The 26,278-nt window shown below is 41.4% G+C and overlaps 3 protein-coding genes across 4 annotated transcripts; 2 read left to right on the top strand and 1 right to left on the bottom strand.

The window, feature by feature from the left end:
* Positions 1–633: 633 nt before the first annotated feature.
* On the top strand, positions 634–9,992 carry LOC140307265 (ubiquitin-conjugating enzyme E2 Q2-like). Of its 2 annotated transcripts, none has more exons than XM_072386066.1 (13): positions 634–889; positions 3,631–3,735; positions 4,552–4,674; positions 4,763–4,819; positions 4,950–5,099; positions 5,315–5,399; positions 5,508–5,568; positions 5,679–5,769; positions 5,863–5,921; positions 6,414–6,462; positions 6,552–6,647; positions 6,813–6,879; positions 6,969–9,992. In XM_072386066.1, the coding sequence occupies exons 1-13, from the start codon at positions 731–733 to the stop codon at positions 6,998–7,000; spliced, it is 1,134 nt and encodes a 377-aa protein (XP_072242167.1). In that variant the 5' UTR covers positions 634–730; the 3' UTR covers positions 7,001–9,992. The 2 variants fall into 2 exon arrangements, with proteins under 2 accessions (XP_072242167.1, XP_072242166.1); XM_072386065.1 differs by having other exon boundaries at positions 4,947–5,099.
* Positions 9,993–11,177: 1,185 nt separating this feature from the next.
* Positions 11,178–19,718, bottom strand: scamp5a (secretory carrier membrane protein 5a). Its single transcript, XM_072386064.1, has 7 exons — positions 19,540–19,718; positions 18,657–18,737; positions 18,391–18,510; positions 16,608–16,764; positions 16,429–16,530; positions 15,665–15,782; positions 11,178–14,192 (listed from the first exon to the last, which is right to left on the bottom strand). Exons 2-7 carry the CDS (start codon positions 18,661–18,663, stop codon positions 14,004–14,006), a joined length of 693 nt encoding a protein of 230 aa, XP_072242165.1. The 5' UTR covers positions 18,664–18,737; positions 19,540–19,718; the 3' UTR covers positions 11,178–14,003.
* A 2,393-nt stretch (positions 19,719–22,111) lies between these two features.
* parp16 (poly (ADP-ribose) polymerase family, member 16) lies at positions 22,112–26,200 on the top strand. Its single transcript, XM_072386063.1, has 7 exons — positions 22,112–22,196; positions 22,971–23,167; positions 23,759–23,896; positions 23,978–24,184; positions 24,327–24,498; positions 24,779–24,923; positions 25,771–26,200. Exons 2-7 carry the CDS (start codon positions 22,979–22,981, stop codon positions 25,904–25,906), a joined length of 987 nt encoding a protein of 328 aa, XP_072242164.1. The 5' UTR covers positions 22,112–22,196; positions 22,971–22,978; the 3' UTR covers positions 25,907–26,200.
* The last annotated feature ends 78 nt before the right edge of the window (positions 26,201–26,278 follow it).

Raw genomic sequence — 26,278 nt, 5'->3', positions numbered from 1 at the left:
TATGCAGTCCCATTGTGTGCGTGCGATTTGAATGCAAGTGCTTTCAGTCTACAAACATCCAGTGCAATTCAAGGGCAGGGCTGTGCCACAGTGAAGCATAAATCACATACATGGTGAGAAAACCAGTGGGCTTTCCTAAACTCTACACATGTTTTTCATAATTAAAGAGCACATTCTAATTTTTCTGTATTTTAGATTTCAAGCAGTTGAAAGCTTTAGGTTGTCGGTTTCCTATAATCTTACATACAATCTTTTTTTTTTTTTTTTTTTTAAATCATCTCCTGAGTGTCCCTGTTTCTTATCACGCTTACATGTCAATTAGTTTTGTTGTCATTTTAACACTGTGAGCTGTACATCACAGCACTGGACCCAGGTGTGGCCTATTGTGATGGAACCATTTATAATTAATCAATTTTGCAATATATATATATATATAAATATATTGTATATAAATATATATCAACTCATTTGTAGTGACTCCACCAGCGTTGATGCCAGGGAATAAACTAAATGAAGATCAAACTAATAGAAGTTATATTGTGTCATTTCTGTCAATATGCTCACGACAAGTGTGCACCATACTGTAGGTTTATGATAAAGCTGAGCTCCAGCCCTTTGTTGTTGTTCTCACGCTAACATGCGAGATCCGAGGACCCGACTCCACTGCGCGGTCGCATTCCGCCCTGACTTCCCCTCTGCCAGCGGCCTGGTGGTTTGAGATGAACAGAAGATGTCGGTTTCGGGGCTGAAGGCCGAACTTAAGTTTTTGGAGTCAATTTTTGACCCAAACCACGAACGATTCAGAATAATAGACTGGAAACCCGACGAACTCAGTTGCCAATTCAACGTAACAGGCGAGAAGCTGCTGATCATTCACTGCAACATCACGGTGAGTCCAGGCCAGCTCAGCTCTGCGCACAAGCTAACGCAGCCGCCGACTACCCACTGAAACCAAAGCAGTCCACCGTGTTTACTCATGGAACTGCGAATAAAGTGTGGACTTGTTTTCCTTCAGTAGTTGGCGGCTAAGAATTAAGAAATAGGGTTGTTCAAACGAGCCACGGCACAGCCAGTGTTAAATTAACTTTAAAAAGTGTACAATAAGACCTCGGTTGGTAACGACGCTGCGGTAGCTTTTGCTAGCCTGTTAACTGAAAGTAACGCTAGCTTGATCTGTTAGCCAAAAATAACTGCGTTACCTCTCCCGGTGCTGGAACTATCAACTTTGTAATGATTAAAATGTATTTGATTTAGTCGCCACGTGATTTCGTTTAAGCTTCGGGACACTTTTAACTGATCGCATTTTTTTTTTCCCCCAACAACATTTCAAGTAATGCGTTTACCAAGCCCGACGAAGGGCTGAAGTCGTATTCGCGTCTGTAACGTCAGATACGGGCGATTTGATGGAATGTTGATCACTGTTTTTGTGCCTGTTCAGTAAATAGACTGATCCCCCTTGGCTCACTTATTACAGCGGTGAGGTCAGTGGCTCATCAACCCGATAACAAAACCCACAAAATCGAGAAGACCTGCATGCGCACTCTCCCCTGTACTTGATTTGTTTTGCGCGTTTTATTTAATTATTTGTTAACACAAAAGATGGGCCTTGCACTTCACCGCTATCAGTTTGAATAACTCGTTAATGAATCATACGTCAGCGAGGATTTGAGTCCACCTCAAACTTACGCTTAGCACAGCCAAATCATCACAGCATAGATGAAAGACGTGAGAACTGTCCCTGTCGTCACATTACTCGTTTTTACGGTTCAGGTGGCACGGATGAAGAACCTTCTTGCATCCTGACCACATCCTCATCTCTCTCTGCAGAGACACGCACACAGTTCCACTTTTGCTCTCTTTTGGGGGCACAACCAGGCCCGTATGAGATCACATTCAGCCTCTACATCACAATCTGCCTGATGGGATGGCAGGCGAGGGAGTAAAAGGTGGAGGGGTGGTCAGCTTTTCACCTGGCTTGAAGCAGTGGCGGGGCTATACGGCGGCTTTTGGTCGAATGGGCAAACTGCATTGTTGTAACACACTGCCGCAAAATGCAAGAATTGTAAAATTAGTCATCCAGTTTATGTGGGGCCAATAGGAAGTTGGTTAGTTTGTCTGGCAGGAGGCTCGGATGCACGTGCTCTCAGTGCACCTGACGGGGAACACTATCCTGCAGACTCCAGGGTCTAATAAAGCAGATTCTTGCTAAGACACAGTTGCACCCACAGTTTGAGGCCCTCAGGTTTCGCCTCCCAGCCAGCTCCCGTCTTTTCTTTTCGTCGGCAGCACAAAGGCAAATTCTCTCACGCAAATCTCAGCAACATTGGCTCTGGCTTTCTTGCAGGTGTCTGACCAGCCGCTTAGTTAGAAAAGTGTAGGCAGTCCTCTGGAACGTTCACGGCGAGCGAGTGGGTGTGCTGCTCGCGTTTACTGCTTCGGTCTAATCTCTGCTGACCTGTACGTTGCTGTACAGTCATGCAACAATATTTGGGATGTAAGTAAATATACAGTATGTGCTTTTGATGTGTGCATTAAAGGAAAAAAAAGGCTTCTGGGAGCGTCATCTTCTTTTAGCACAACAGACCTCTCTCAAAGCATGCTTTTTGCATCATGTTGTGCATCCTCTGCACTCTACCCATGCACCCCTCTGTGGTTTTTCCACTTATGACAATGCACCGCCTGCTGTGAAATGCCCTACAGAGAACAACCAGCAGCTGTGGAGGAAGTCCAAGCCAAAGGCTCTGCACGTTGATGAGCAACCCTGCACAACATCAGAACTCTTTTTTTTCCATAGGTGGAACTTAGGTGAAAACTTTATTCTTCAAATTCTACCTGCAAAAGTCCAAGAGGCGTCAAAATTCAGCCTTTGAACAGCCATTACAGCATTTAATGAGGCTTCAAATCTGATTAAGAGAGTAAATATTTTCAAATTAAATGCACGTGCACTTATTCAAACCCACAATTTATCGATTTGTACAGTAATAACTTGTAGAATATAACAGACTTGGTATCTAGCAGGAGTTTGAGCCTTGATGAAGCCACAGGAAAATGATTTCTCGCTGGTTTGTTTGTGTAGACGGCGCCTAGCAACCATGATGGCGTTGTATTTTATTTCCGCAATGGCTTCACCTTCGAGCTTTGGTAGTTTTCAATTCGTCTCTCGGTGCTCCACCTCAAACAGAAGGCGACGACAGCCGCAAGTAATCATTTGGTTCGTTTGGGGGGGTGGATTGAACTTTTTGAATCCATCACAGCTTCTCAGAGTTCAAAGAGATGTCTATAGATCTCCTGTTTTGTCCGAACAACAGTCCGAAATAAATAGAAAAGGTCCTCGTGGCTCACACCACGAAGAGATGATGACTGAGTCCACCATAATTACTAGTTTCTGACATTAAAAGCTTCAACGATCAATCATTGCGGCCTAACTGGAGTTTAGAGCAGCACAGAGCCACCTGTCATTGGTGCTCGAGGTGCTACTTCAGTGGGCGGCTGTGTGGGCCGAGCCTTTGGGTTCTGAATAATTTGTAGCACTGAAATCAACTTTCAGCACTTTTAAGTCACAGTAGAGAGCCATCTGTAAACAATAAAGGCTTTAACAGCGAAGCAGCTAAATGACTGTGTCTGTTGTAGGAATCCTACCCTTCAACACCACCGATATGGTTTGTTGACTCTGATGATCCGAGTTTGGCTGAGGTGCTGGAGCGCTTGGAGGATGTGAGAAAAGGCAGCACGTTGGTGAGTAGATCCCTCCTCGGAGAAAACAAGTTTTTATTTATTTTTTATCACGATTCAGTGTGCATCAATGTTAACCAAATGCTCGAGAGAAAAAAACATTTTCGGCTTATTTAGCTTTGACATCTGACATCTAGTGGCAAATCCTGCTTGCTGGACCCTTGATTTATCACACTTTAAGGATCTCTATGTACGCCACAGAGGACTTTAGTCATTCCGCAGGTAAACCAGCTCCCAGGCCTCACTATCCACGACCACATTCCAGTTTGTGGACGTAATGGACGGATGCTGGGTACTCAGTCCCAGTACAACCCTCAGTCTCTGAACATGTCACCCTGGTCGTCTGTCCCATGCCTTCAAATACCCGCCTCCTCTCCGTTCTCCTTCCTCCTCCAGTTGAAGCACAGTGGATCAGAGTGGGTGGCCCTCTGCGCTCCATTTATAGTCATAAAAACAATTTGATTAAAACGGTGAGGGGGGAGTCATAACATCAAGGGCCATCATAGACATCAATGGCTTTAATTCCATGCATTAACCTGCATCACACTGCATTTAGTTCTGTTGAACCACCCGAAAAAAAACAGTAGCCCAACTAAAACAAAGGACTTAATCAACAATTCTGTGAAAGTGTCAGTAAGAACTGGAAAGTTAAATGTAAACCGTGAAGCATTTACATCGGACTTAAAGAGACTGTACCTGCTCAGCTAATAAAGTGGACGCTTGGTTGTCTTTATTGCTACAACAATGCAAAGTTTGCAGAGTAGTTTGGTCTTTATTTCCCATTTACTGATATTTTCTTCCCTTTTATGACGCCTCCAGCTTCTTCAGCAGCTGAAGCGCCTCATTTGTGATCTCTGTCGACTTTACAACCTGCCACAACATCCAGATGTGGAGATGCTGGACCAGCCGCTACCTGCTGGACCAATTACCCAAGAGCGTAAGGTATGCGCAAGAAACGAGAGCTCGTTGTTTATTTGTTGCTTTCAGAAGCTCCTCATTTGTCAGCTTGCCATTTTTAACCCCACGACAGCACGGTCCAACAGACGAGGTGACATCTGAAGAGGAAGAGGAGGAAGACATGGGAGAGGTGCCTATATATGATGCTGATGGTTCAGTTAATTCATATTATGAAAGGTCTATTTGTCCAATCTATTTTACATTCCTTGTTTTTCTTTTTTCTTTTTTTTTTTACACATAATCGTATACTGTGGCAGCAGGACATAGACCTGGACCAAGACCTGGACCATTACGACATGAAAGAAGAGGAGCCAGCAGAGGGTAAAAAGTCAGAGGATGATGGAATAGAGAAAGAAAATCTGGCCATCTTGGAGAAAATACGAAAAAACCAGAGACAAGATCACTTGAATGTAAGTAAATGTAATGTAAGTGCCTTTTATCAACCTTAGTGTCTGTAACGGAGCGGAGAAGTTACGAGGTTGCTTCCACCATTCGGAGACAGTGGCAGCCGCCGCAGTATTACTGTTGTTTGAAACCTGCATAGATTTCCAGATAGAAAATGGCATGTGTAGCCTTATCTTCCTTTTGGCATTTGTGTGACGCGTCGTCGCTGTTTGTGTTGCAGGGTGCAGTCTCTGGCTCAGTGCAAGCCTCAGATCGCCTAATGAAGGAACTCAGGGAGATCTACAGGTCACAGAGTTACAAGACAGGTAACCACAGGGGCCATTTCTGTGCAGTCGTAGGGTTTTTTTTTTTTTTGTTTGTTTGTTTTCTGAGCAGATTGAATTGCAGCTATATTGTTCCTACTTGTTTTTCAGGTATTTATTCAGTCGAACTAGTCGGTGACAGCCTTTATGAATGGCACGTCAAATTAAGGACGTAAGTTCTCGTTTCCGGTGATTTAAACAGTGAAGTCGCTTTGTCAACATCAAGGTGTACGAAGGATGTGACGGTTTTGTTTTTTATGTTTTGTTTTTTTTTCATTTCAGGGTAGACCCAGATAGTCCATTACACAGTGACCTGCAGGTTTTAAAAGAAAAGGAAGGAGTGGACTACATTCTGCTCAATTTCTCATATAAAGTGAGTTCTGTGGAAACATTCCTGTTGTGTGTTTATCTGGAAGGGGTGTGAGGTGGACTTTTTTCTCAAGGTTTCCTTTGTTTCCTCCTGCAGGATAATTTTCCTTTCGACCCACCTTTTGTGCGGGTTGTGTCGCCTGTGCTCTCCGGAGGGTAAGTGTGTTGTGGCGCCTCGCTGCCTCGCTCACACAGCAGGACACACGGCAAACCGGGCAGATCTCTAAGTGAACTGTCGTACGTCTTCCAGGCGCAGAACAAACTTCACTGTGTTCTGTCGTAACTGCGCATTATGATGGATTCGAAGCGATTTTCTCTCGTCTTAAGTACAGATCGGATATATAGACCGAGCCCCGTGAAGAGTTGATGATACTGTGATAGCTTCTTCAAACATTCCAAATCGTATAAATGAACCAAAAGGCTTCAGATTATGAAAAGACGAGAAGCTAACTGCTTGATCTTAGTGGGACATCATTTGCATCCACAACTGTTCAACTAATGATGCCGTTGAAGCTTTCCTTTCCTACTAGGCAAATACAGAAGTGACGTTTGAAGCAAATTAGCAAACGGGGGAACTCTTGGTTGATGACGGTGGCTAACGCCTGATATTTAAAGTCGATTTTAATCCCGTTTTTGTTTTGTTTTTAGTTATGTTCTAGGAGGAGGAGCCTTGTGCATGGAACTTCTCACAAAACAGGTATGTGGAGAAGTTTCACAGATCTTTTTAATTTTTTTAGATCTCCAACGAATGAGAAACTGGATTGATTTGTTTGTGTGTGTTTACAGGGCTGGAGCAGTGCCTATTCCATAGAATCTGTCATTATGCAGATAAATGCAACTCTGGTGAAAGGCAAAGCCAGAGTGCAGTTCGGAGCCAATAAGGTAATTTTAACACTGATGATTATATTAACTACGCTCAATATCAGGGATTTATACAGTTAAAATATATGAAGCTCTCCTTGTAGTTCCACTTACCAAACGGAGCATTATCCGGCCGGTACGGAGCGACACATGTACGTTAATCAACAGCATGTGTTTTTCTTTTAGAATCAGTACAATCTTGCAAGAGCACAACAGTCGTACAAATCCCTGGTGCAGATTCATGAAAAGAACGGTACGTTACGGTCTTAAGAGTCACTGGTTCTTAGTGAATTGTCCCAGTTGCATGCATAAGGAAAGGAGTTTCTTCTTCTTTTCTTCCAGGCTGGTACACACCACCTAAAGAGGACGGATAATGAGCTGCCGCCACTATGCACTAGGAACGTGTCTTTGGGTCATCTTGTTTTTCTTCGGAATATTTTCCCTCTCTGACTTACTGGGAATATTATCATCTTTCTCACAGAAACCATCTCGTTGGCTATTTTGACAATTATTCTTTCGCTCTGCCCCAGGAAAGACTCTACTCCGGTCTCACTTCTCCCCTCAGTGAGGAGGGGGGGGGGGCGTGAGGATGTCACTCGTCCTGTTTTCTAGATATGCTCATTTGTCTTTTGGAAAAAGAAGAAAGAGGAGGGGAAAAAAAAGAGACTTTTCTCCCTTTTAAATGCGGGGAAATGCTTTTTTTTCTTTAGCTGCTTTGACAAAGTGGGCCCCCCAGTCAGTTAGCCCTCTTTGAATGGGGAATTTTAAAGGAAGATTGATACCGAAGCTCTTGAAATGGCACCTCATTGCACCTGTTTTTTAATTGACTGTGATTTTTTTTTTTTTTTTTTTTGCTTCTTTGTTTTTCTTTTGAAAATGAACAGGTACATAAATGCAAATATTGTTTTAGATATATTATTCGGCAATTGTTTTTGTTATTTGAGCATCCGAGACATTAAAGGAGCCGATGTCTTATGTTCGAATCTTATCTTGAAATTGAGATTATCTACTACTCGGTATCATTAGCTCACTTTTAAGTGTATTTAAAAAAAAAAAGAAATAAAAAAAAAAAAAAAAGAAGAAGACGACATCTGGTCACGCAGTTTCAAATTGCTGCGGTGTTGTCGAAGGAAGATGCCTGATCAACAAGACGAGCATTGATGAATAAGATGCATCCCTGCATCGTGTATATCTTGGGAAGATGGAGTTTTTATCAGAAGACGAGTGTTGTGGTGAAATTTTGGCAGTTCTAACAGGCCTAGTGTTGAAGCTGAAAGGCTCTTTTTGCCTGATTTTCTTTTAACGGCCCCCGCACGTGCTATTGGTCTTTCTGTTGATTAAGGCAGTTGAGGATGATGCTGACAGTGCAGCCCTTTGTGTGCAAAGTCAACAGCATGTTGTACAGGAGCCTCATCTCAGCCGCTGTTGTGTGTAAAAAGATTCGACTGCAGTCGAATAAAGAGGGGTCGCACAGATGTTGGATCTTTCATCATTCTTCTGCCCATTTCTATAGCAGTTGTGTCATCTTCCTCACGTCGTGAAGTGTGGCTATTAAATTAGACTGAATTAGACTTTCAGTTTCCTTCCCTTTGTGCAGCCGCACCCGACTGCGTTCTGGTCGTTCTTCCAGTGTCTCAGATGTTTTTTTTTTTTTTTATTCTCTCAGATAAACCACATGGTACTATGAGGTGGGAGGTGTTCAGGTACAGCGGTTTAAAGAAAACCGCTCCGCTGATGCTCCGTCCACGCGGAGCAGGTTCGGTGTTGCTTTGCACACGTCTTTCTTCCGTTTTGGGCATTTTGACCAGAAATCTTAATCTCTGAAGTTGGTCAAAAAAAAAGTAGCTTTAGATTTCTGTTGCAAACAGTGAGGAAATCTGAAGGAGTGACATATCGTTTAGGGTGGACAGAAAGGATGTATGGCGCTTTGTCGATCTGGCACGGCTGAAATTGTTAGCTGAGCCCTTACCCGGAGAGTTTAAGAATCGGAACTAATATGGGGAGAAGTGAGCTGTGTGCTAGCAGTTGTGCTGATGGAGGATGACCTTCAGCTGCCTCTTTTTGACCCTTCAGCACAGCTTCCAGACTCCATTTGCAATGCTCATGTGTTGAGGGATTTCGGGAAACTAAAATACAGTTTCAGTCTCATTATTTAATAGCCACACTTTGTAGATTGATTATAGCCCCATCCCATGTAAAACAGTTGCTTTCTTTTGCAGCGGAGTTTATCCCTGCTGTCTCTGCAGCTGAATGTCCATCATCTGTAGGACTCCGTACCACAGATGTGTTTTGATGTTACTATTAGAGAGGGGATCATTCGTAGTGTGATGAAAGCCTAAAACTCAGTACCTGTATGAAACTTTACATTTTATCCTTAAAAATGCAATATACTGCTGTCCCCCCCGTACCACAGGACACGCACTGTATCTATCAATCCGATGGCTCTTTTGCAGCATATTTGTCAACGTTGCAAAGCTGTCTAAATGGCAACTCAGGTAACAAAGAATTTTTCGGGGCGGGGCTGATACATGTTCCTGTTATTGGTGACTTTCTGGGATGAATTAGTGCTCTACATCCGCTGATGTTTGGCCTACTCGCCCACTGAGCTGATGTCAGAAACGGAAAGTGAAACGAGCTTTACAACAGAGGCAGCATGTTTTTGTAATTCAAACAGTGCAAGTTGGAGACAGTTACACAAATAGTCTGGGATTTCAGTAGCATGATGACCTCCTTAGCATCCATTGTAATCTTTGCTTTCGTACTCCCAGTTGTAGTTTGTGGTCTTCGAAATTTTCCGGATTAAGGCGTTTGCACGACTGGCAGCAATCTGCCTGCAGAGGTGGTTTAATGGAAAGGTGAGGCGAGTATTTTCAGTTCAGGACAATGTTTCTCAGTACCCTGATCCGCTTCCTGTTACATTTCTAAGATCTTTCCGGGGGGGAGGGGTTATTAAGTATCCTTAGAAGTGTCCTCACCTCTGGCCGGTCTGTGTGGTGACGAAAGAAAAGTTCTATCATAAATGTTTTGGAGTTTTAACAACAAAATCTATCCATCTCTCTTCAACCATCCCAGAGAATGTCTCCGAAAATGCCAAAACTGGTCACAGGAGAAATGCAGAGAGGATTAATTTTGACAGTCATGCTGTGGTGATTGGACTTGCACGCTTCTCTAACTGGACTGTGTGTTGAAAAGATTCATTTATCTCAATTGTCAGTTCGTTTTCTGGATCAAACAAGCGATCGAGTCTGGCTCTGTTGACTCGCTTTGGTTTTCTTTTGTTTTTCATTTCCCATTTGAAGAAATTTTGACCATGTACAGTAATTTGTAAACTTGCATCAAGTTTATGAATAAAGAATTTTAAGATTATTGCTGTTTTTTTGCTGGTTTGTCTGTGTGGTGTTAATACTATTACTTCTTGGAAAACACCCGTTTACACACCAAGTAGAACCAAATCATGTGTCTATAAATATTTCAGAAACCTAATGAAAACTATAGGAGACACTGTCCTTATATTGAATGGATAAGAATGAATGGGGAGTAGATGTATTGCACAGATTCAAAGCTTTAAATAGGAAAAATGTGGTCAGAATCCTTTTTAAATCAAATTACGCTGTCAGAATTAAAAAGTAAAAATCTTGCATTTTTATTTTCTAACTAGTAAACATTTTAGAATTTATTTTCAAACCCTCCTTGTTCTGAATGTTATTTTACATGCCAGTTAAGATCGATTAAGAATGATGAGGACACTTTAGAGTTAATACTAAAATGACATGAATACTGTACTACATTATAGCTTAGAAATCCTGCTTTCGAATTCTACTTTAGTAGTTGGAACCATACTACATAAGCAAAAAGTGAGGATACCATTTATGTCTCACCAGCCAGCTTTAAATTTATGTTTAAAAGTGTGTGTTGAAACAAAATTAAGGCTCGCATCCAGGTTAAAATGACTCGTAAGTTTTATTACATCTAATCTACAGAATAACTCACATAGTTATTATTAATCACTGCTTAGCTGAGTGATGAAAGGCTGAATGATTAGGAACATTGCCAAGTTGTGGTTAATTTTGAGAGCAAGAATGTCGGAACAGATTTATTTTAAAGCCCAGCTCATCCCTCCATCTGTCAAAAAATGAAAAGGAACATGTTTTTTAGGTGATTGCTGTCGTTAAAAACTTGTCAGAGTTCGTTGTGAGTAGCTCACCCTGCTCGGAATAAGAAGCTCACACTAAATTGGATTTTAACCAAGGAGCAAAGCTGCTCATTTAATTCTTGTCAGTATGGAAATGAAGCTTGGAAACATTTTTTTTAATAGGAGGGTGTAAAGGTTGGATGTCCATGCAGACTGTGTATGTTTTTCTGATGAGCCTCTGTTTCAGGGAATCATTTGAATCCTTTTTTTCAACCAGAAAGTAGACTCTCATCTTTCATTTCACCTAAATGTATCAACAACACCTGAAATTGAGATTTATGACTTTTCTACATAAACAAAAATGGCCGGGAAACATCAAAGACCCGTGTGCATTCCTATAACAAAAGAGCAAAACAGGATGCAACAAGAACTATTTAATATCTATAAGGATAAGACCAAATAATACAAAAGTAATACACAAAAACGTATTCCTCCTTTAAGTCACTCATGGAGACACAGCCCCCTCAAACATTTCGTTCACCTTATTAGAGCATGTTCCTTTTGAATGTGTTTACCAATGGCTAACATTTACCTCCAGTAATTATATATTTATAACTACTCATGATATAGTACATGTTAATACATTTCATACAACATACAGTACAGTACGTGTGGGAACATGGGAAAGGAAATGGGAGATGGCTTTTCAGAAGCTTTGATACAGCAAAATGAAACGCAACGTGTAACCTGTCCGAAGCGGTGCAGTTCCTGCTACACAATAACTACACAGCTGTGAATTCCATGTTCATATGAACCGTACGTCCATATGGCAGAAAGTTCACCGTGAGAAGTACTACACACACACACACACACACAAATGTGGTTTGTTCATTCTTACGCAGTCCTTCACATTCTTCACATAGTGTATAGGAGTATTCAGCTCTGCATTTGCTAACGGAGGCGCAGACATGTAGTGCTGTTTACAGCGAAATAACTACTTTTTGTGCATCTGCTGGTGAAAATGTTACACAACCGCAAAATCATACTCGTGTGGTACAACTTGAAAACAGGCCAATTTCTTTTTTTCATTTCATAACACTTCGTGTTGTGTGTGTTAATATTTACTGAAGCCTGCTTTTTGCTGAACTCGACTCAGTTCTGTTTAATATAGTTGTATTAGTATTGCTGCACCCTAGGTTCATTGTGAATTTAGTCTGCAGTGAATATCAACAGGTGACCCAGCACGAACGCTTGCTAGAATCCTCAAAAGAATTGTACATTTAAAACAGAGAAGGGGGAAAAAAAACTACGCCACAGCCATGGAAAGACGCAGAAGTATGTGCTTCAAACTCATCCGCACATCATCCAAACTATACTGAAAAACAGAGCTCAGTTCAAAATGATAAAAGAAAACAGCAAACTGTCTATTGAATATCACATCATCACAATCAGACAAAACGACTCACAGATTTTGAAATTAGGAGCATTCAGATACGTATCTTCACATCTGTTTCAAGTCTAATACTGTATATAACTGTAGTAATCATCTAATGAATGTGGACAAAGTTCTTAAAGAAGACTCGAAGTGACAAAAACCTGGCTCTGATTCGACACACCGCGCCTTCCAGGGCTTCGCAATAGTATCCTCTTGTTGAATTCCACTCCATAAAGAAATAATTGGCTTTAATTGAATATTCTATCTTCTGTTTATATCACATTGATTCATGGAATAACACCAACAGCCACAAAATGACACAGTACTGTGAGTCTTGAAATTCAGAACTTCAGAAACAAGTAGTCGTTGAAGCATTTACATGTAGGGATAAGGGGAGAATTTACCAAAGGGGGAGGGAGGGGGGACATCCATCACTCCAAACGATGCTATGACCACCCACAACAAATATTACTATTATTCACTGTTTTTTCCACCTGCTGGGGTTTTACTTTTCTTATCACTTTTCACATGTACAACATTGATTTGGAATGTTTATCCAATAAGAACTAATCCCTAAATACAGTGTGTGCTTCACTTTAACATGAAATGATAAAAAACATTCAACTGAAATCAGCCTACCCCACATGTAACCAGCATGTAATGACAAAACCAAACATCCCGAATGGTCAAACAGGATAAAAGGAGACAAAAGCCCGACATGATGACTCTCTAAGGGCTTTAAAAACGGCTATCGCACCTTTCCTGAGAATGTGAAAAAAGTTGGCTTCAACTGCATCATCAGTTAAAAACAAAATAAATCACTAAACCAAATATCTAAACATTCTGATTGGAGTTTAAAAAGAAAAGAAAAAATGAGACATGGTTAGACTGACATTAGTTGCCTTGTTGAGGAGATTCAAATAAGAACAATAACAGTGCTATAAAAATCGTAACGGAGAATATGAAGTTATAGCCTGTTAATTTACCTTAGCTTAGCTTAGTTTAGTTTAGCTTAAAGACAGGAAGTAGGAGATACAGCTAACATGACCATCTCCAGAGGTTATAAAATCTGCATCCGAAAACCTAGATGAAATGTTAAACATGTTAGTTACAGAATCAGGGCTGCTGTTGAGTGCAATTTGGTATATTTGGACAGTTAGACTTAGATCAGTTGTCTCACCACAGTCTTTATGCCAAGCTAAGCTAACTAGCTGCCAGTGGAAGCATGTCATTTATTCTCATTTAACTCTTGGCACAAGAAAAGTAAATAAAGGTGTTTCCCAAATTGTTGAGTTATTGTGTGAATTAGAAATAATTCATACATGTTTTTGGACATGTTTTATGTGTGATTTGGTTGCTGAATAATTTTTAAAGTGCATCAACTGAGAAATGCTTTAGCTTTCACTGACCTTCAGGCTAAATAAAAGTGAACACTCTAAATTTTAGCTGTAGGAACACCTGAAAGTTCACAAAAAAATGGGAAGTGAAACACATCAGAGGCAGAGTGTGGCTCTGTGCAGATAATACATGAACCTACCTGAATTAAACTAATGAAGGGCAGGGGATTGCTTTTAGCCATGTTATGTGACACTGTTCAACATACAAATACCTGCTAAAATTAAACAGCAAAAACAAAAGCAACAACAGTTTGTTGAATAACTGTCGACTTGAGTGTGAGCTGTCTAAAATGATTAAATCCCACGTGTCACTTTTCTGTTTGAAATCAGCTCGCACTGTGTTATAATGAAGGGCACCTAATTCAGAGTTGTGTTCATAATTGATCCCTTTTTAGCTCTCCCCCTCGTCTGTCCTACATCGGGTCGTCATAGTTGTAGGTGGGAGCTGCGGAGTACTGGTTCTGTTGCATGGCTCCCTGTGCAGCCCCCATGGCTGCCTGCTGAGCTGCCTCTTGGACATGTGGGTTCTTCCAGGCCCCCGTGGCCCACTCCTCCTGGGCTTTACCCAGGCTGCCACCACTGCCGCGGTAGAAGTTGTGAACCTGCAAAGTACAGCAAGTAGGAGATGGGATGTAAAACGATTTGTTCGGCAATTGCAATGTTCAAGAGCAAAACACATTTAAGGCATCCTGAAATTGAGATCATAGAGTATATGAAAATCATTTTGAGACTAAGATTTTCCCCTTGGTTTTTGGGGTTCTACACGATGCAAAGTGGGAAATAGTTTTTTGGAGTGTTTTACTAGTTTTGAATGAGTAAAAGAGTAAGATACTTCATGTATGTAAGTATTCAAACCCTTCACTTAATACTTGATTAAAGCACCTATGTGAGCTACATAAGCTTCAACTTTTTTGGGAAATGATCCCAAACATTTGGCACACTGTTCCTTTGGAAGCCTCCTCGATTCTTTTCTGGCAGAAATGAGCAGCCAGGTTGGTTGGGGAGTGTCAGTGACAGCCATTTTCAACTCTCTCCAGTTATTCTGTATTCAGATCCACGTTCTTGGCCACTCTCTAAAAAAGTTTCACTTTGTATGACTCTCTTTTTTTCCTGCATCCATCCTTCCTTCTACTCTGACTCGTCCTCCAGAGCCTGTTCCTCGCAGTGTCTTTGACTGTGGGGACGGTATTAACGAGAGGACGCTCGGAGCCTGATTTCCTCCACTCATGCTGCTTGGAACTGTGGCCAAATAGTTCAATCTTTGTTTCAACAGATCAGAGGATTGTGTCTCTCAGGATCTGAGACTCTCTCAGGTGCTTTTGGCAGATTCCCAGCTGGCCGTCATAGTGAGGAATGGTTTCTTTCTGGTCAATGCACCACAAAGGCCTGATTGGTGAAGTAATGGCTGTGCCTCTGTGAGGATCTCCCACCTACAGAGAAAGCCCTCCGTTTTCACTCACATGAATAATTCTGTAAATGTGACATGTCTTATATTTTTTAATCATTAACAAAACTCCCTAAAGCTTCTTTTGTTTTGTTATAGAGGAGCATTGTATGTGGCAATTTTTGCTTCATCTCCTCATTGCAGTGATTTGTACTGGCCATGATCATTCTGTGTAATTCCTAAACCCATTTCCAAGCATCTGTTTGAAAATGTCTGACAGAAAACCCTATGTTCCTATGACTGTTTCCAGTCTTGCAGTTTATTCTGTGGTTTAATGGCATCAACTCTTTTTCTCAATGAGCTTAACTTCTAATTTGAGACCATGTGCGGTTTGTTGGGGCTCTATTTACAGTCAAAAGACTGAGATCCAGTCCAAGGTATCACTGGCAACGATGCTAACACCGCTAATCCAAATTTGATAGTAGCGTGAAATTTAAAGAAAGAATAAAATCATTCACCCTCATTTTTGTCATACAGTTTGTGACAGATTGTGACTGACCTACCTGTTAAAGAAAATGTTTTACATCGTATTATGTAGACTACAGCAATAGTTTCAGTAGGATGCGTCTACACTAAAGACCTGCCCAAGACAGGAGAAGCTGAAGCATTAAGAAAGAAAAGCATAATTACCTTTGTGAGGGCGATGAAGGACAGCACAGCCACTGCAGTGAACATGATGGTAGGAATCAGCATCACCACAGCTGAGCCGATGTTGGTGCTGAAGAAGGTGATGGTCGCCAGCCAGCCGCTGTAGGGATCAACGGCGGCGTCATCACACACATACAGCAATTTAATCGATAAGGTAAAATTCCAGCGGGGCTATACTCCCAGAGTTGCTTTGATAGCGTGTGTAATCACTGATTTTATTGCGTCGCTGATTTTTCAGACATTTGGGGCGAACTGTAAACGCAACAATGACGTCAAATGATCAAGTTCACACAACAAAACTGTCAACAAACATTTGCTTGTTACACTCCCAGAATAAATGGAGTATTCCGAGTTGTGTTAGCATTCAACCAGTGAGTCTAATATGAACTTCTGTCTGTTGTTCTTTTCTTTTGTTCTGCGGGTTATCATTTCATCAAATGCTGGTTGTTTTTTTTTAATTACAGCAGAGTGAACCAAAGGTTCACATGACACACAACAGCTTATCGTGTTTTCAATGGAAATGTTCATAGGAAAATAGTGAGTACAGTTAAAAACCTTTACTGACACATTTTTTTTAGATTCATTGTTTCTCTTGATTGATTTAGTTCTCCAGTAGAACCTTTAAGAACCAATGCAAGCCAAGTGGCACTAATGCTCTTTTCTTTGAATTCGTCATCCATTTTTACGAGAAAGATGATAAATATACAATATATGTCACACTGAATAAACCAGTGAAAGCCTCTTACCACACTCCCCAGCCTGGAATGCCAACAGTCTGGATAATACTGATCACCACCTGAGCCATGAAGACGAAGAAGAAAGCCATGAAGTTGAAAGAGCTGTCTGTCCTGCAAAGAGAGAATGATCAGTGTAATAAATGATGTGATCTGGCAGAACCGTCAAATATTAGAGCAGGAATGCTTACTTAAAGGCCTTATAGATGGGCCTAAACCAGCACACATAGGAGCAAGGGGTGAACAGTATGAGCCACAGGAAGGCCATGCCAAAGTTTGTGGCTCCGCCACCTCCACACATCCACGCCAGGCAGCCAATCAGATTCACAGCTAGTGTGGCAGTATTCACTGTCAGCATCACAGAGAAGAAGAAAGGATACGGAACGTTAAACTGAAGGCAAAAAAGAAACTGTCTGTTGAATACTCACAATGCAGCAGGGTTAATCACTATGAATCTGAGCCGATACTGTGGATCCTTCCACGCCAGCTCACTAAACCCTCCCACTTCATTTTTTGGTCTTCCTCACAAAAAAAGTGAGAAAATGTATAATCTGAAAATTCGGTTAAGTTCATCACACCTTTCAAGAGTAAACCTTGACACCAAATACTACTCTGAACTGGGCAGACATTTACAGATAATTAGCAACTAAACTATTGATGTTGTGTGTTTTACAGCCACATCGGTAATAAATAATATTCTACCTGAATGAAGAATGCTCAGTTCTCAATATCTCCTAAATAATAAAACTAAATGCCGCAGGTCTTGCAATATTCAGCTTAAAAATGCACCTTTTGCAGTTTTTTGATGCTATATTTTCTGTGAAGGATAATTGCACGAGTCAAACAGTTATTTACAGAAATCTAAAATAACTAAAAGATGTTACATTATTCCATTATTCATCTATTTCATCTATTATCCAAATGAGGTGAGACTCACAAATAAGATAAAGTGGAGGTTGGAGGGCCAAACCTCTATTATTCATAATTCATAATTCATAATTGGAGCAGGGTCTTAAGTTTTGTTAGGTGAACTTAATGGATGATCACTGACATGAACTGGGAGGGCTACGTGAGTTGGCTGGAAAGCACGAGACTATGAATATTATCTTTTTCTGTTCTATGTTACATCTACAATAATGTGGGCTGGAGCTACACTTTAACACACACACACAGCATAAATGTTCTTCTCTAGTATCATCTTACTACTACCAAACACTGTGTCTACACTAAACTACCTTTTCACCAGACTTACAGGCTTCTCCTTTTCAAAGATGCAGAACCTAAGCAATAATAGAAAAAGATGCCGTGTGAATGTCACAAGTTTACACATTATTTATATCTAAAGCAACGAATGATTCGTTTCTTTGAGTGATTCATTTGCTTATTATTTCCGTCAGATGTTTTGCTTCATGTAATGATTAAAATATTTGTAAATCTCAAATGAAAGGGCAGTGCAGCCTCCCAGAGTCCAAGATATCTTAATGCGTCATGATTTCTCTGATTTAATGACCAATGTCTTATCTTCAGCCACACTATAACAGATAGAAAACATAGAATCGTTCGCTTGAAATCTGAAAATATTCTGCTATAATAACAATAATTGCCAGACATTTTGTGCCAATCCAATTGGTCAAAATCAAATGGATCACTTTGTTAGTTAAAATACTTAGAAAAAAAACAGCAAATGTGCCACTCAGTCTTATTTCAAACAATAACATTGGGGGGGGGGGTTCATCCAGCTCCGCTCCATGTTGTGAGACCAGTTGTTCTGGTCTCCCTGCTGCAGGATGTCTGTCATGTTTGGATCTCAGTGTTTTGGGTTAAACAACGTGGCACGACATGTGGCCTTCACAGGGTTCTTAGACAGCATTGCAAACCTCATAAACGCTGACAGCTCATGTTGATGTGAATAATATGGAGCAAGTAGCATTTACTGAACAGCAACACACAGCTTTCTCCCTCAGGTGCACTCACAGATCCAGAGGTAGTAGAGCCTCTTGCACATTGTGCGCCGTTGGTCTGGGATTTCATTGAAGTCTTGGTAAAAACACGGCTTGAGGGGGATGAATCGAGGCAGGGGAGGGAAGTTGTTTTCTAGGACAGAGACGGACATTTCATTGCCACACGCCAAACTCATAACGACAAGTCAAGTCAAGTCAAGACAGATGCACAAGAACTGAGCCCTCACAAATAGGCTGCTTAAACGGCTTTAGTTAAACGAAAAAGAAGGAATATCTTACCAGCCATGATCACGGTTTAGTATCTTTCTCCACTTGCAAACAGGCACACGAACCTCAGTGACAGCTGCCTTGAAAAACAAACTGCACGGAGAAAAGTTGTCTTATTAAGAACATCAGTCACAAACACTGCTCTCATTGTGACCACAGGCCTCTACAGGCCTTACTGATCACCACACACCACAACTCCCCATCCTGCTGTGGTTCCATGAAAGGTGGTACCTAACCCTTTAGAGCATCCACCTAACATGGAGCATCATTCATTGAATGTTCAGAAATGCATATTGTCTTAACCACGTTACAACGGTGTAGTGCGCGCAGTAGGGCACAGTGTGGCCTTGTCGCTAACCATCAGATTTGCCTTATACCTAAGGGTGCGAAATTGGCGTGTTAACCAGCCTTCACCATTATTTTTTTTAGCTATATATAGTTCAGCTGATTGTTTAATTTAGTATCATTGCCAGCGGGGTATAATGAACCGCCTCCTACATTATCGGACTGTTCGTATGTAGGTGGGCTATGAAGGGCATCTTTCTGGCACATATAAAGCCATATTTGCCAAACGAAACGCACTGATCCGGGCGGATTTGACGTACTATCATCCCCAGGCTGTCTTAAATGTGAATATCATTCGGCGGGTGGCAGTGATGCAGCAGTAGGACGCGGTGCATCGTGATCACAGGCGATGGAGAAGCGTCCTTCAGCCTGTGCGACACTGCGCGTCGGCGCTCCTTTTTTCATCCGGACTACGCGCATGTCGAGCCTCAAACGCCTCACATTCAGCAACACAGCCTATAAATTTCGAGGTTTTGTAGGGGTCAACAACACGTAGAATTTCCCCCTCCTCCCCTAGCTGGAGTGTAATACAGCGATTGAAACGCCTTACCTCCCGCTTCGTCCGAGAATGGCTCTAGAATCCGTCCGTTCGTTTAAATTGCATCCTACAAATTAATCTGCATTAAAAGCAAACAGCCAGACCCGCCGCTGTTCAGACAGATATGTGCCCCGTTACTCCTCAAATGATGGGCGACTGGGACTCAGAGGTGGTCACGTGACGTTAGGTTTTTTTTTCTTTACGCACGTACCCCCCTCCTCCTCTGGCTTGCACCCGCGCGGGAGGACCACGGCCCCGGGAACAACATGGGATTTGTTACTAGTCTGTGCCAACCAATCGTTAAACTGGGATGTTTCACCAAGCCCCGCCCCTATCGAAATGTTGTCCACAGTGCTGAAAAAGAGGCTGATTGGCTGCCTCTATCTTTTAATATGTTGTATTTCTGTGTTATACGTGTGTTTGTCCTCTTCTAAATGTATGACAAACAAATTTATTTTTGTTATACCGAAGCCACTGTGTAACTCGGACATGTTTTGTGACAGAGGTTCAAATTTTCACCTTCTATAATGTTGTTTCCTGGGACAGATGTGTTCCTGGTCAGTTGGGTCATTTCAGCAATAAACAGATTATCCCACTCCATAAGAAGATGCAAGTTATCTGTTGTGCATTTAAACATCTGTGACGTAAAAGGGATAAAAAAATTCCCCCCTGATATTAGTTTTCTTCCATTATAAGACACCTCTGTAGGTATTTGGTAGGTTTTAGACTCACTTTGTCTTTGATTTGTCAAAAACAGACCTGGAGAGATGGGTCCAAAATGAAAAATACTCAGGCTGCACATTTTAAATGATAACCAATAAAATGCAGAACTCAGGACTCATAGATTAAAAGCAAGTATTCTCACACAGAATGCAATTTAGTGTATAAATAACATAAAGATTGATGCAGTGTAATGCAATTTTTCCTTTTTCTCCAAAAATGTGCTGCTCTGAAGTGACACCGGGTTCCTTTGGAACCTTACAGGTTTTTATACACCTGGTTTGGAGTAATATCTGTTGGCTGACAACCTCTTAAACACTGCACTTGAATTCCTTCAGTTCCCATCCGTTTGACTCCAGACTGGGCAGAGATTATATTTCTGACTGTTTCCTGCCTGGTGACCACAAAAACCTTGTGCCACGACAAGGTTTAAATATAACACACTGCCAACCCAAACCCTTAAATTATCCGTCGAGTTGTCAGCCCCTAATAACATGCAAACACCACTCATGTCAAAATATTCCTTTTCATGACCATATTAGTCCCTAAATTCTTGACTGAAGTAAAGTTCAGCTGGTTTACCTGTGCAGCCACATTATGTTACAACTATTTAGTTTGTTTTCTGTCCAGATTTTTTCTTAACCAATGCCTAGATGAGCTCTGGACTGGTGGGTTGTCCAGTTCATGGTGACTAGCTCTGCCCACTGTTAATTGATTGAGAACATTCCTTCTGTTACCACAAGATGGTGCAAATAAACCGTTCCATTTTGACAGGACTGGGCTGACACGATAAATCAGAGAAACAGACGAGCAGCAGACCTTAAACTATCTGATGTATTTCCTCATATATTCAAGCAGTTTGCGAGAACATTTAAAGATTGGAATGTATATCTTTTTAAAAACTTTTTCAATGAAAGATTCAAAGGATAGAAGAAAGCCTAAGCAACTGTAGATAAATTAATCATGAAGCTGTGAATCTGACTTGTTCCATTCTCACCGAAAAAGTTAAACAATGTTTGCTTCTTTTCACATTATTTCACAGAAGAGCTTCAGCGTCAGATCCTGATCCTGATGATTTGGTTTTACTTGCTGTAGGTAGGATGTGATGAAGATTGTTTTACTCGTAAAGATTAAGAGAAAAACAAAACATATAAAGACCTTTAAATTGAGAGAGAGAGAGAGAAAAGCAACCAGACAACACAATCTCATGGATGTAAAAGTATTCAAGGATGAGTGGACTAAAATACTTTTTCTGTTTCTAAACCTCTTCACCCTTTACCATTTCCTCCACTTCATCACATCCTCCTTCCTCTCCCCACCTTACATCCCTACTTCTCCACCTCCATCTCTCCTCCTTCCTCTCCATAAATCCTCCCATCAAACCCATGCTCCTCATTTCCTCACCTAAATATCGCATTCACCAGATTGAACAAGGTCCACTTCAACAATGCCAGTGATTAAAACACAAACTCATCAAACAAATCTCCCATCAAAACATGGAAGAACCACATAGTTCACAAATATCGTATAATTTGTGGGAAAATAGTGTTATACATACATTTTATCACAGTATTTTGTTGGTCGCACTCATGACTTAATGATACTGAAACGCAAAACACCTGTGATTTGTCCGTTCATTAATGTCTGATAGATGGTGCCTTCTCGTGTCCACGTAAATGATTGCTTTCCCGTTGCCTCAGGGTCTGTTTTGAAATAAACTGATGAAATACCGCACCAAAATGTATTGAGATGTATTAGTATTAAACATCTGACACGATGGTAGTGTATTACTGATTTTAAATCGACAAGAAACGTTTCACTTTCACGTTTTTTTATGCGCTCCTGAAGACTTGAACACACAACGTTTTCCCTGCACTTGAATGCAGCAGCACGTATGCTAAGCTAGCACGAGCTTTTGCTGTGGTGCTATGAGTTGAGTAAGACTGGAGGTAAGAGCTATTAACTATACAAAAATAGCACATGTGAATATATAGGGGCCACCCTGGCATTTCCATGATATTAACAGGAACCAATAGGACTGTGACAATGCTGTGTTTGTCGTTTATATTGTTAAAAGGTGACGGATGTGTAGCTCTGAGCTCATGTTAGCTATGTTGACGTAGCTTGCTCCCAACCCACTGCTAGTTAAGAGGAACAATGACAACTAAGTATGGAATTTAAATGTCAATGTCAATATGTGTGTGTGTGTGTATATATATATATATTTAGGGTGTGTGTCAGCTTCTGTCTATACGTCAGCCATAAAAGTTCCAAGTAAACTCATGAGTAGATCAACACGGTTACCCAGTGTGGCAAGTGACCTGATTTACATGTGGTGTACGGTCAAGTTTTGCAACGTCAGCAGAAAACGTCACCTCCTTCAGATCATGAGAAGAGCAAATGGAAAGCTAGAAATAACAAATATTGCTGATTTCACTTAAACAGTTGTAAGCGTTTGAAGTTTGTTGTCCTTGATGAGGTTGAACATCTTTAAATGTTAATTGGACATAACTGAGACACAAGCCAGAAGGTATGAGACTGAGAAATAAATCAGTGAATGAGGGAAAAATACAGTTTAAACAGTAATAGAAATAACTGTCAAGCCCAGTCTTGAATCTTTTGTCAACCCTCATGGTGTCGGCTTGAGTTGTTTGTTTTGCTGTTAACAGATAACTTAATTTTTCACTGAACGCTCTCGTGTGTTTTATCACTTGTGTGTGCAGAGCTGGGAATGCAGCCACCGCTGCCACCTGAGACTGCCAGAGAGCTGGTGAGCTCCTGCCTGCACAGAGACCCCGTAGCAGCAGACCTCCGCTGCAGCTTGTTTGTCGCAGCTGCAAAGAGCTACAAGAGAGACTCTTTGCTCAGGCCCTTCCCTCCTCGTTACTCCAGTGGTGACAATAAGGACTTTGAAGAGCTGGTGAGGGCGATAGTGATTGTCAAAAGCTTTTGTGGGCCATAAATTGTAGCAGTCATTTCCACGTGTCAAACACGTGGTATTAACAGTGACGGCGGCAAAGTTTATGAGCAGTTCTACTTTTCACCCCTTTGTTTACAATAAAGAATACCCTTCCATAGTGTGACCTGGTGTACAGCGGGATACACATTGACTCGGTGGCAGTGATGCTAACTTTTGCCCGTTCAAGTGAAACAATGAGACTCTTAGATTCAGATCATTAATGGCTCTTTGCATATTCTTGAAGAGGTAGATGGAGGAGCCAGGGGAAGTGTTTCCAATACAGATAATCTGGATTTTTGTTGAGAAATGTTGAAAGAAAATGATGTTTGTGATGTCAGTGCAGATTTAGCTTAGATTATTGTATGTTTGTCACATTTTTCATCATACGACGATCATCAGTCAATGGGTTAGTGGAATCTGGTTATCGTTTATGCTGAACTTTGTATCAGTCCTCTGTTAAAATGTGACATTTTTGACAGGCATTGTGGCTCCAACAGTCACTCACAGGATTTGGCTGTTTCTTCGTTAAAATGATTGAAAAAAATTCTTCAGTTGGCAGATGTGAACTCATTGCCCGGTGTGAGAGATTTGGTAAGACTGCGACCTGGAGAGGGAGATCATCATCTGGCTCTGACACACTGGATTCTGTCCTCAAAGAGCTTTGCTGTGAAGACTCTACAAAAAGACGAGGTACGGTGCGACAAATGTAAAAGCCTTTAACACTTTAAAGGCTTTTTGATGTTTTAATTGTGTTTGTTCGGTCCTCACCAGTATGCCAAACTTTGTAACCTGACGGAAAATGAAGGGATCCCTGCTCCCGTGCCCGACTTCCTCTTTGAGCTGGAGTACTCTGATCACGTGAACGCCAGGTTTGAGAGAACGAGAGAAGGACGAGACGTATTCTATGCATTCCACGGGAGCCGACTGGAGAACTTTCACTCAATCATTCACAACGGCCTGCACTGTCACCTCAACAAGGTAAAACGCAAGATGTTTTTTGTCGCTTTCTTCTAAAGAATGATGACTTTTGCATGAGTGGCACTGAAATCAGTAGGATCCACTAGTTTTTCTCAGACATACGAACTGACATCTTTCTGTATTTTGATCTGTGCGTGTGCAGAACTCTGTGTTTGGAGAGGGGACCTACCTCACCAGTGACCTCAGCATGGCTGTGCTCTACAGTCCCCACAGCAGCGGCTGGCAAGAAAGCATCCTGGGACCATTGCTCAGCTGCGTCGCCCTGTGTGAAATCATCGATCATCCAGATGTTAAGTGCCAGGTGAAGAAAAAAGGTGTGTTTGAGGAAGTGACACACAGACTGGATGTAACTGATGTTTAACTGGTGCAGCTATGGCTGACTGCGACCTGCGCTTGGATCATCCAGCTCCACTCCAAACCCAGTTTGCTCAGACTGATTAGGATTAGGGAAGGCTCAGTGTGTCGCACCTTAAGTAACACGATAAACCTCGTAGATGTGGTTGGAGTTGGATGGTCCGTCGCTACCTTCCCTCAGGTCGCAGCGAGTGTTCAGCTCGAATCGAATTGAAGCCTCCTGCTTGTTTTCTTTTTCAGATTCTGAAATCATAGACCGGCAGCGCTCGCGAGCAAAGAACAGTGAAGGTGGGGATGTGCCACAGAAGTACTTTATAGTCACCAACAATCAGCTTTTACGAGTCAAGTACCTGCTTGTTTACTCACAGAGGAAGCACCTGTCCAGGTAAGAATGTCCTTGGTTGGATATGAATGCTGTAGACTTTGTAAGCCGCAGTGGGGACACAAAAAAACTTCCTAAAGTGCGGTTTAACCGCTTCGGATTTAAGAATTTGTTCAAAACGGCCTTCTAATATTTTTCAGCCTCTAAAGAAAGTAGAAACTTGACATAAAATCCACTTGAGAGGTTAAATCATCAGCTTTAATAGTAAATGATTGACCTTGCTCTCATGTGTATGAATATTTTTTTCTTAAATCCGTTGGTTTGTCTTTAAAATGTCGACGCGACTTGTGTTTCACTCCAGGCTTGAAATGAAAAATGATGCATAAGTCATTCGGTTATTTGACACCATTTCCTGTAAACAACTTCAAACAAAACTTTGTCAAACCACATGATGGATGGTTCAGAACAGTTAACTTTTACAAGCTGTCACAAGCTGCACAGATCACGCTATGGTTGGAAATTTAAATTTATCTGACGATATGCAGTCATGCTGATGTGAGGAAATTGCATCCCATCTGCAAGTCCTGTGCTCATATGACTTTTGACTCAATTCTGAATTTTTGATGGGCCGACAGGCAGACAAATGTACAGATTAGTTAAGTTCATAACTTTACTCTGAGCAATACCCTTTTGTTGCTGTCTTATTGTAAATGAACAGAATCTGCTGAGGAATAGAGAGGAATTATTTCCTTTTGTAAAGTTAAATGGATTAGAAAAATAATGTAATCTTAGTAGTATTTGACTTTCATTACAGCATGAAATATAGGCCTCCTCGGCATGAAGTTAGTTATGTTTGCTGTCCTGATAAGCGGGACTTTCCTCGTGTTTTAATGATCTTTTTTTAAATCAGGCATTCCCGCAGCAGCTCGTGGCTCCTTAGGCACCACTTTGCCATCATGATGAGTCTCTACCTTCTGCTGCTCATATTCATCGGTGCCTTGAACTCCACCACCTTCGTGTCCTTCTGGAACAGACTGTTCAGGTGACGAGACGACAGGACAGGTGGCCCGCCGTGCCTTTCTGATCGGGGACTGACTGGCGGTCCGAGCTAATGTAAACTTTTATGCACATTTACACTGTTTATCTCTGCTATAGTTCTTCATTTGTATAAATAGTTATAATTCTCGTTATTCCATGTTAACATGTCTTTAATTTAGCGACAGCGGGGATTCTTTTCTGCATTCATTCTGTTGAAATAAGACCACTGTGCATTTTAAGAATATTATGCAATGTTTCATCTGTAATTTGTATGGTTTAGTAAACACTCTTTTGTGGGAAAACTCTGCTTTATTTTTCCTTTTCAACCTCTGAGGACATTTTCTCCCAACCAGAGAAGAACGCAGGAACACGCCGCACAT

The sequence above is a fragment of the Leuresthes tenuis genome, unplaced genomic scaffold (genome assembly GCF_036924035.1).
Source record: "Leuresthes tenuis unplaced genomic scaffold, fLeuTen1.0.hap1 SCAF_5, whole genome shotgun sequence".
Taxonomy (NCBI): domain Eukaryota; kingdom Metazoa; phylum Chordata; class Actinopteri; order Atheriniformes; family Atherinopsidae; genus Leuresthes; species Leuresthes tenuis.
Note: the sequence above shows the minus strand (reverse complement) of the source record. Positions and strands in the feature narration are given on the sequence as shown.